The following is a 10,822-nucleotide window of genomic DNA, read 5'->3' on the forward strand; positions in this document are numbered from 1 at the left end:
AAGAACATGGAGTTGATGATTGCATGGAACAACCATATAGGAATGTTGTAAGAAAAAAATGCTTCTCTCGGAGCTAACAGGAAAACGTAGTTGACAGTGACTTCTCTCTTATTACTGAATGTCTACTGTCTCACATCAGCTTCCTCTTTTGCTGTAATAAAGTAGTATTCAAGTAGGGGAAATTTTTGTCCCCCTTTCTACCAATAATGGTTAGTAGAGTCTGGAGACATCTTTGGATATCATAACTTAAGGGAGTTATATGAACTACTGGCATATAGTGGGAAGAGGCTAGAGATATGCTGAATATCCTCAAATGCACAGGACAGGCCTCCACACCAACGAATCATCCATCCCCAATTCAATAGTGCAGAGGTTGAGAAATCCTGATTTAATGCCATGAATGACCTCTAATGGAACCCATTATCCTGGCTGTCTAATTTGGATTTGTGTGTACTCCTTTACTAAGGCTCAATTAAGTAATTTAATGAATATTTATTCACTCACAGGGCCATGGAGGAGAACTGCAAAAGAAAATTGAGAGATTATAAATACTTAATGGAAAGGCAAGGTGAACACACACGAAAACAAACCAAAAAAATTCTACTTCAAAATGCTATTGATTTTCTCTGGGCCCTAATTATGTATATTCTATCAACATTTATAGCACGTACCCTTTGTCTGTTTTTGCAGACTGTCAATTCAGATAATATAGCATCTCGGTGAATTGTTGCCACAATAATGTCATGTACCAATTCGCTCCCAAGCTCAATAGATTAACACAACAGTGTATATTCTCATTGGTTTGTCTGTTGGGTGAAACAAGCTCCAGGCTACTTGTTGGGCTGTGTCTGCTACAAATGCATTTATTCTTGGATTCAGGCTGAAAGGGATATACAGGTATTGATCGACTTACGACCTATGCAACTTATGACCATTCAACTTTACAACCACAATCGCTAGCCACGACTGCTCCGCGTCTGGCAGCGCAAACATTGCCCAGCTGGGCGTACGACAGTGCGGGACAATAAACATATATGCTATATCATATCATTATTAGTCATTTTCTTGCCTTTCTTACTAAAATGTGAGTGGTTTATATCCCTATATCTTTAACAATATTAGAACATACTAAGTTTAAATTATATTTGAACAAGATATCCAGATGACATCTTTTATGATGAATGCTACATATTTGTATCCCATGGAAAGTCACATAAAATTGTGATGATTTACTTTTCTATTTACAATGATAATAAATAAATACCTGACAACTAGTCCTTTTAACCCTAAGACTTAACATAGTTCATACTCTTCTGCTTTTCAAAACTCATCATGTGCCGTGGTTTTTCACTTCAAACCATAGACCACCGTGGTTCAGTGATCTGTGAATATTCCACAGTTTTACACAAGGCTGCGCCTTTACCACAAGTTAAGGTGGCTTTTTAAAAATGAGATTTGACAAGAATGCTTTCATAATAAGCATTCAGGTCAACCTTTACTACTGGTAATGCAGTGTTTTACTTAAACCTGACGAATGTAAAAATAAGAAACAAAATGGCGTAGAGATGATACAAATGGCATAAAATGAACAAAGAAAATTATGATATATAAAAATAATGAAAGAAAATTATGATAAAATATGACTTAAAGATTTTTATAACATCATTTCACAGTACTGTACATATAGCCTACTCAACTTACGACCAAATCGTGTTACGACCGGTCTGTCGGAACCAATCGTGGTCGTAAGTCGAGCACTAGCTGTAGCACATACTAGAGAAAGCAGTTCTTGTAGTGATGGCAAAAGTGCAATAGGGCCAAGCTAAACATGCAGGCATAACGTTTCTGTTTCTCTCACATTTGATAGCATCCCATTGGCTAAGACAAATCAAATGGTTGAGCTCCAAATCAAGGCTGAACAAGTATACTGTGGTCTCTTTAAGGCCAAAGCAAGTTACATGGCCTCACTCAATACCAATGGGTCAGAGAAAGGATTGCATTTTTTTTAACTAATAATTTTAATATTTACACTTCAAATTTAACATTACAAGGATTTTTCTTAACTTGTTTGTTTTTTAAGGTTTATTACTATTTTTAATTGTGGCAAAATACACATAACATAAAATTTACCATCTTAACCATTTTTAAGTGGCGTTAAATATGTTCACACTGTTTTGCAGCCGTCATCAATGTCCATCTCTAGAATTCTTTTCATCTTGCAAAACTAAAACTCTGTTTCAATTAAATAAGCATTCCCAATTCTCCTGAGATTGAGTACTTATTTTTTTAAAATAATATATCACTCATTTTTAATGGGAACAAGGTTTATTTTTATAGAGATAATTGGAGATAGCATGTATTTATAGTTGTCAGCTCAACCTATGCCTAAGGTATATTCTATCCAGGATACACACATGTCTTCAGGACCCAAGGTGGAAGCCCCATAAAAGTCTGTTTTACTGAGATAAAGAACCCTATTGGGAAGTAATTCATTCCAAATTCAGGCCGACAAGCAGTATGGGCCACAGCCAGGGAGCCCGCATTAGAGAAATGGGTTGACATTCAGACCCATGTCCATTCATTACTCAATAGGGAAATCTACCCAAACCTCAGGTACCAAGCAGTAGTAGGTTAATCCAAGGGAGAAAAAAAAGTGAAGTGTGCATTTACTGAAATCTACATGGAATATTAGGAGCTTGGGGCATCACAGCATATAGCTGGCAGCTTCAGGAGTGACCAGTGCAGGAGCCAGGCAGCAGGCAACAGTAGGGCCTTTAGCAATGTTGAGCCCCAGAGCCCAGGAATCAGTGCTCACTATTCTCATCATCAGCCACCATTGGTGGGACTCAGACTGGGTGGGCAGCAGCTATGAGGTCCTTTAGATAGGACCTGTTTCTATCAGCAGGAATAGGAGGCATCACTATGGAGCCCTGGGAAATGACAGGCATTATTCAGTAGCCAAGGGAACTGCTGGGAGGAGTTTGAAAAGCACTGAAGTCTCCACCATGTGGAATGCTGAAAAGTCCTAGAAATACTGGGTTCCAGGGATAATCTGTGAGAGAAGAGCCATAAGGAGTCTTGGGTGCTAGTCTAGAAACCACAGCTTGCTATGAGTATGACTAGGGCAATTCATTGAATTTCTCTGACTTTTTGTTTTCCCTTCTGAAAGTAAGAGACTTGGGATACATGATTTGCATGGCCTCTTCTAACTGATATTGTATTACCTGATTATTATCTGAATGTTGTTATATGATCTCAAGCCAGGCTTTACATTTATGCCAGGTTTTGTATAAAGTCTTTATTCTTTAATTAATTAATTAGAGAGAGTCTCACTTTGTTAACAAAGTCGGAGTATAGTGACGCTGTCAGAGCTTACTGCAGTCCCGAATTCCTGGGCTCAAGCAATTCTCCTGTCTCAGCCTCCTGAGTAGCCAGAACTACAGACGTGCACACAATGCTCAGATAATTTTTTAATTTTTTTGTAGAGATAGGAACTTACATATTTCCCAGGCTGGTCTCAAACTCCTGCACTCCATCAGTCCTCCCTTCTTGGCCTCGTAAAGCACTGGGATTATAGATGTGAGCCACCATGACCAGCCAGTCTCTCTGGGTCTTTGTTTCCCTATCTGAAAATAAGAGAATTGAGATGTTTGATTCACAAGACGTTTTTGATCTGAAATTATATTATCTGAATGTTGTGATATGCTCTCAAGCCAGGCTTTAAATTCATGCCAGGTTTTGGTTATGTAAAGCCAATAGTCTTAAACCATCCTTTAAAAAAAAAACAAACAAAAAAAAGGGGCAGTTTCTCATTTCTTTCCAAGCATAAATATTAGCTTAAGTATTAAGATAGACGAGGTCTTTGGCATGAGGGCATTGTATAACTGGATTATTTCATGCAGTCTTACGTGAGAAATTCAGTAAGAAGTTACTTTTCATCAGCTTTATCTGTATTTAGCATTTAAGCAGATTAAACGAAAGTGGGGACCTTTAGACTAAATGACAAAAATGGTTTCACATAATAATAGCAGGGTGCTTTTTGCATTCATGATCTCTGTTTGAACATGTTAAATTCAAGATACCAGATAGATGTCTGTATGGAGACCTTAATTCAGTGCTTGGACGTAGTCTCTCTGGACATAAAACTTAGGTGTTTCTAAGCATTCATTCAGTATTTAATCTCACCAAGATAACATGTGTCTTTCATAAATGTAGGGAGGAGATCAGGAAAGCAGAAAGTGTCTTGAGGCTCACAACATTTAAAGTACAGACTGGACAATGGAGACTCAGAAGTGGTGCCAAGCCAGTAAATATATTTAGTCATTGTTTGATTGTTTTTTTGAGTATTTTGCATAAAGTTAGCCTAACATTTGTTTAAATCATTAAATTGATGGTCATATAACTGCACATGCAAATGTGTGTGTCTATCTTCTCTTTAAAAATTGGAAGCTGCTACAGGGTTGACATTCTTTAGGAGGGGTGCAAGCTCTCTGCTGACAAAGGCCCCTCCCCATATCGATGGCTAAACCTAGGCCATTTCCCATCTCCTATCCAGCCTCTGTAATTATGTGGGGTTGTGATCCTGATTCTGAGGTTCATGAATGAGGAAAAACCAGCAAATAGAGACTCTGCAGAAAGAGGAACACAACAGGAAACTCAGGGAGGGTGTTCAAAGAGGAGTGCATTCCTGATTGAGGGAATGGCTCACTCTGACCAGTGTTGCTGTAAGGCCAGGGAAGAGGTTCTGCCACACCTTGTGCACTGGCCTTCATGCCCAGTTTCCTCAGTGACTCTGGGGGAGCTGTTCGCATGCAGCAAGGCTGGTGTGAGTGCAAGAGCAGATGCAGAGTGAGGTCAAGTCCAATGCCAGTTCACACGCTGAAGGACCATCAGTGTTCCAGATACACAGCAATGAGAGTCAGGTGTCAGGAAAGAACAGATAGGTCAACTAAAAGCCCAGACTCCACCACTACATATGCATGTAAGACATCTGCACTGTACCCCCTAAATCTATAAACGTTTTTTAAAAGTAAAAGTAAATAAAATTAGGCAGAGCATGGTGGCTCATGCCTATAATTCCAGTGCTTTGAGAGGCCAAGGCAGGAGGATCTCTTGAGCCCAGGAGTTTGAGACCAGCATGGGCAACATAGAGATATCCTATCTCCTTAATAAAAATTGAAAAAAAAGAATTAGCCAGGCCAGGTGGTGCTCACCATCATTTCAACTACTCAGGAGGCTGACGTGTGAGGATCACTTGAGCCCAAAAGTTCGAGACCAGCTTGGACAACATAGTAATACCCTCATCTTTAATAGTAAAATATTACCCAGGCATGGCACTGTGCACCTGTAATTCTAGCTGCTCAGTAGGCTGAGATGGGAGAATCATTTGAGCCCAGGAGTTGGAGGCTGCAGTGAGTTATAATCACACCACTGCACTCCAACCTGAGCAACAGAGCCAGAACCCTATCTCAATTTCTTTAAAATAAAAATAAAATTACTTAATGGAACAAAAAAAATTGTTCAATTTCTTTCACTTTACAGTTAAGAAAACTAAGATTTAGAGAACTGATATGATTAACACCTACCCCCGACCTCCGACCTAAAATAAAGGTCATAAAATTTCTCCCCAGGCCAATGAGAAAAATAAAGTATAAAAAATTTCTCCCCGGGCAGATGAGAAACAGAAAGAGAAAGTAATGAGTTCTGTCTCCTGATATCAAAGTCAGAGCCACAGAGACTTGGCTCTGGAAGTATTTGAGAGTAAGAACCTGGCTCAGGGCTATGAACCAGGGGCTGGGAGAGGTGTTGCCTACCACTGCTGGTGGGAAGACTAGAAGGACATTGATATTGAGTGAGTAAGACCTGGGGCTACCACACTGCACACGTACCTGCCACCTTCCAGGAAACCAAGCCAGGCCACTCTCTGCTGGGAAACCTGTTGTGCAACCTCCTCATATTTGCTGCCAACATAAGCTCCGGTTCTAAATGGAGAACCTGTTGCAGGGTGGGGCTGCAAAACTGCAGGAGTGAGAAGAGAGGCAAACAGCAAAATGAAATAGCAAGCCCACATCCTCCTCAACAAGAGGGGGTCTAACCAAAGGAAGACAGGCTGGTGGAAAACATACACAGACCTCCATGCAAGAAAGGCATCATGTATGTGTTCAAGCCACCATTCTCCCTAAAGATGCCTTCACCTGTTATTCTCACAAGGAATGAAATGCAGTGAGGTGAAAGCATGTTGGGATGGAAGACATGGGCAATGGATATTCTCTTCCTTCTGTATTCCAACAGAAAGAGCTGCCCCAGGCCATTGGCCCTGTGTACTTTGAATTTTGAAAGATTTCTATGTTTCGCTTAAAAAGCTACTAAACTGGAACAGGCACTATGGTTCAGGCCTGTAATCTTAGCACTTTGCCAGGCTGAGGCAGGAGGACGTTTGAGCCTGGAAGTTAGAGACCAGCCTGGGCAACATAGCAAGACCTTATCTCTACAAAAAATATAAAAATTAGCTGAGTGTGATGGCACATGCCTATAATCCCAGGTACTTGGCTGGTTGAGGCAGGAGGATCACTTGAGTCCAGGACTTCAAGGTTACAGTGAGCTAAGATCATACCACCTCACCCCAGCCTGGACAACAGAGCAAAACCTTATCTCAAAAATAGCTACTAAACCAAAACTCATGATTAATTTTAGAAAGGATAAAGCGTTGAAAATGGGAACTTCACAAAACACCTGTCTTTCTAACACTCAAAGAGAGAAGGTTTCGCTTATGACAGAGCCTACTTTCATTAAAGAGATCACGGGAAGTGATTATGTTATTATTTTTCTAAAGAGCGCCTCTGTTTTGGTCAAGGGAGAAAGGAGAGGCCATGACTAATCGTGGAGAAGGAAATGTGTGTGTATTAGTTCGTTTTCATGCTGCTGATAAAGACATACCCGAAACTGGGCAATTTCCAAAAGAAAGAGGTTTAATGGACTTAACATTTCCACTTGGCTGGGAGGCCTCACAATTATGGCAGAAAGCAAGGAGGATCAAGTCACGTCTTACATGGATGGCCTCAGGCAAAGAGAGCTTGTGCAGGGAAACTCCTTCTTATACAACCATCAGAGCTGATGAGACTTATTCACTATCACGAGAACAGCATGGGAAAGACCTGCATCCATGATTCAATTACCTCCCGCCAGGTCCTTCCCACAACCTGTGGGAATTCAGGATGAGATTTGGGTAGGGATATAGCCAAACCACATCGATGTGGCTTGGAAACAAGCACTTGGGAAAGAGAGGATAACATTCTTTGTCTAGGAACCTCTTAGACAAGTGTCTTTCAAGCACATATTGTATGGCAAAGGCGAGTTTTAAGAATGACTGCTCCAGAAATGTGCAAGGAGGGATGGGGGTCTGAAAGGAGGAGAGTCACAGCCAACCATGAGCCAGCATCCTTCAGTTCCTTTTTGTGTCCTTTTCCTTTACAGGAAGATGAAGATCCCTTTCCTCCTACTGTTCTTTCTGTGGGAAGCTGAGAGCCACGCAGCATCAAGGCCGAACATCATCCTGGTGATGGCTGACGACCTTGGCATTGGAGATCCTGGGTGCTATGGAAATAAGACTCTCAGGTTGGTAATGCAGCTCCTCAGTAAACACATGGCTGTGTTCATAGGCAACAGTCTGCAGGATGGTTATTGTTCATCTGCAGAGCACAGAACATGTTTAGAAACATCCAAAACCCTCCAAACCATGGCTGGCTTCATGTAGATACACTGAGATGTGTATGTGTCATGGAGATACATGTAAGTTTATCTGTTTGACTATGAACAGTGAGCTGGATGAGCTCAGGGAGATCATTAAGAAGGTGTGCAACACAGTTCTACTTTATTGACGGTTGTGATGCTGCTTTGCACACATTCACATCTCCATCCCATTTGTTCACCTTTTGGCATCTGGCTTTATCCTGATTGGTTATGGGTCTGTACTACTCTGTCCTGGCCCATCAGTGACTTACTCTCATTCTCACTCATGCCCAATTCTCCCTCTTCTAGCCCAGGCCCTACTCTGTCATCTGCTATGCAGGCTGTCTTAGTCTGTAAAGGCTGCTATGACAAAATGCCATAGGCTAGGTGGCTTATAAACAATAGAAATGTATTACTCACAGTTCTGAAGGCTGGAAGTCAAATATCAAGGCATAGCTGATTCAGTGTCTGGTGAGGACCTGCTTCCTGGTTCACAGACAGCACCTTCTCACTGTGTCTTCACATGGTGGAAGGGATGAGGAAGCTCTCTGGGGTCCCTATTATAAGGTCGTAAATCCCATTTACACGGCTTCATCCCCATGACCTCATCACCTCCCAAAGGCCCCACCTCCTAACAAATCCCATTAAGAGTGAACATTTCAACATCTGAATTTTGGAGGGACACAAACATTGAGACCATAGCTGACAATCATGAGGAGAGAGGTCACATTTTAGGACCTCATAACTTGCCAGTAATTATCAAAACAGTAGCAACAACACCATCAAACTAGACTTGAGGTCATTTGACCCTTGGATCTGAACATCCTCCCAGAAGATGGTGTTTTATTTCTAAGCCCTTTGCGTAAAATCAACTTAACGTGAGATCTATTTTAAGGGCCCTTTAGTTTAAAAAGTAAAGTAAGCCCTTGAGGAGTAGAATACTGACATTAGAATTTTACTTTCTCTTCCTAAAAATGTGGAAATGATGACATAAAAACAGTTCTATGGAGTGCTTCATCACATGAAAGATCAGTACAAACTGAATTAAAGGAGAGGACGAGGAAAGAGATTATTTGCTTCTACCAGAACTTTTTTTTTTTTTTTTTTTTTTTTGAGAAGGAGTCTCACTCTGTCACCCAGTGTGGAGTGCAGTGGCGCAGTGTCAGCTCACTGCAACCTCTGCCTCCTGGGTTCAAGTGATTCTCCTGCTTCCGCCTTGTGACTAGCTGGGGCTGCAGCTGCATGCCACCATGCCTGGCTAATTTTTTGTATTTTTAGTAGAGACAGGGTTTCACTATGTTGGCCAGGCTGGTCTCAAACTCCTGACCTTGTGATCCGCCCACCTCAGCCTCCCAAAGTGCTGGGATTACAGGCATAAGCCAACGTGCCGGCCCAGAACTTTCTTCACTTGATCTTAGCCAAAAGGCCGAGAAGCAATCCAGAACTTTCTTGTGGGATATGTGAATACTAAATACCTGAAGCCAGGAGTGGACGCATTGCCAAGTGCCATGGGATGCTGATTTTTTTTTTTCATGCCATTCTCTTATTCCTCGTCTTCTTTTCAGCATGAGAAATCTTAGAAAGTGTATTTCATCATTACATATCAGACCAAACAAAAATTAAATAAATTATTATATTAAGGAAAGTCTTGTCCATAAGACATATCCAAATGTGTCTCACTTTCAGCCTGAAACTTTGCATCAAATGTTGCTTTTTATTTTTTATGGGTATATTGACCTATGACATTGCTTAAATTTTTAAAAAGCATATGCAAGGATAAGATCTGCAATTTTAAGAGATCACTTATATATAGATCTTATTTTAGTTATATCAGCATCATAATTTTATTCAGCTTTTTCATTGTATCTATTTCTTTAATATTATGTATTCCTAAGGTATGTGGAGATAATAGATAACTGTTACTACCAAGATGTCTTAATTAAAAAGTTAAAATCAAGCCTTTAAGGTTAAATCTTTACCAATTACCAAAAGAAAAAATGTCTATAAAGCCCCATGGATGAATTTCTGGCAATATCTACCCTAGATCTGCCTTGGTATCTATATTAGAGTCCCATTATTTCTGAATTGCATTTCTCACTTTTATATTTTGTAATATCACACCCCAAAATAGTTACATTTTTTTGAAGACCAATATAGACACTAGGAGGTTTAATTCAAATGCAAAGACAACCTCTGTCTTCTAAGCATCTCACCCTTTAAGGAAAAAGCAAAGTAGAAATATTGGTAATTAAACATGTTCACGAAGTTAATAAATGGCCACCAGTATGACATTACAGATGCAATGAAATTATTTCCCCCTTCAAGCTATGCATCATTGCAGCACCACTCTGTGAGGGCATTGGTCTAGGGAAGCCATGGGTCCAATGAACAAGATGTATACTCCCACCCCACAGGCAGCCATCTTGAAAGGGAGCACAATTAGCCATGTGATTGCTTTACAGTGAGGAAGCTGCTGGGATGATGGAGTATGGACTACTGTCCTAAATATAGGTCATTCCCCTTGGGTAATCAAGGAAGGGCACTGGAGGCCCATGAGAATTCCATCTGTACCTGGAACTGAAGGATGGCAGATGACGAGCCAGGAAAGGAAGAAGGGACCTGGATTCCTGGTGGAGGACATGGTATATAACTCGTGGGGTATAGCTTGGTATGGTCCAAAAACTAAAAGTTATTAATTCCCAAATGACTTCCCCAAATGATCAGCCAATCCATTCATGGAGAAAAGGCATCAGGGTGGCTTATCTTGCAAAAGGTATCACTCTACAAGTGAGCTCATAAATAAGTATTTATGAAGCATAAAAAATAAAAGCCAACAAAGGGTATGTGGGAATTGCAGCATCTAATTTCTTCACTGTAGTGTTTGTGCCTTTTCCCTGGAGCATATTAACCTATTTGTTGATGCTCACTGGTTGAGTCATATGGAGTCTCATTATTCCCTGTCCCTGGGGGCATGCAGAAATTAGTCAGGGGCTCATTAGAGCTGGTTGTGGGATTCCCTTTGGCTGTGATTGGGCAGTGGGGAGTCAGACTGACCCTGGAAATTTCTCTTTTGGTGACATAGAGGTAACTTGGG

At 40.8% G+C, this 10,822-nt stretch overlaps 1 protein-coding gene across 3 annotated transcripts in view; it reads left to right on the top strand.

The window, feature by feature from the left end:
* Positions 1-10,822, top strand: part of STS (steroid sulfatase) — a 200,258-nt gene that overhangs the window by 94,994 nt on the left and 94,442 nt on the right. For all 3 annotated transcript variants that reach the window (XM_037732560.1, XM_037732558.1, XM_037732561.1), the window contains one exon: positions 7,474-7,614. In XM_037732560.1, the coding sequence (XP_037588488.1) occupies positions 7,478-7,614 (137 nt within the window). In that variant the 5' untranslated portion in view covers positions 7,474-7,477. The remainder of the gene's footprint in view (positions 1-7,473; positions 7,615-10,822) is intronic.

This window comes from Cebus imitator, unplaced genomic scaffold (genome assembly GCF_001604975.1).
Source record: "Cebus imitator isolate Cc_AM_T3 unplaced genomic scaffold, Cebus_imitator-1.0 Scaffold455, whole genome shotgun sequence".
Classification (NCBI taxonomy): Eukaryota; Metazoa; Chordata; class Mammalia; order Primates; family Cebidae; genus Cebus; species Cebus imitator.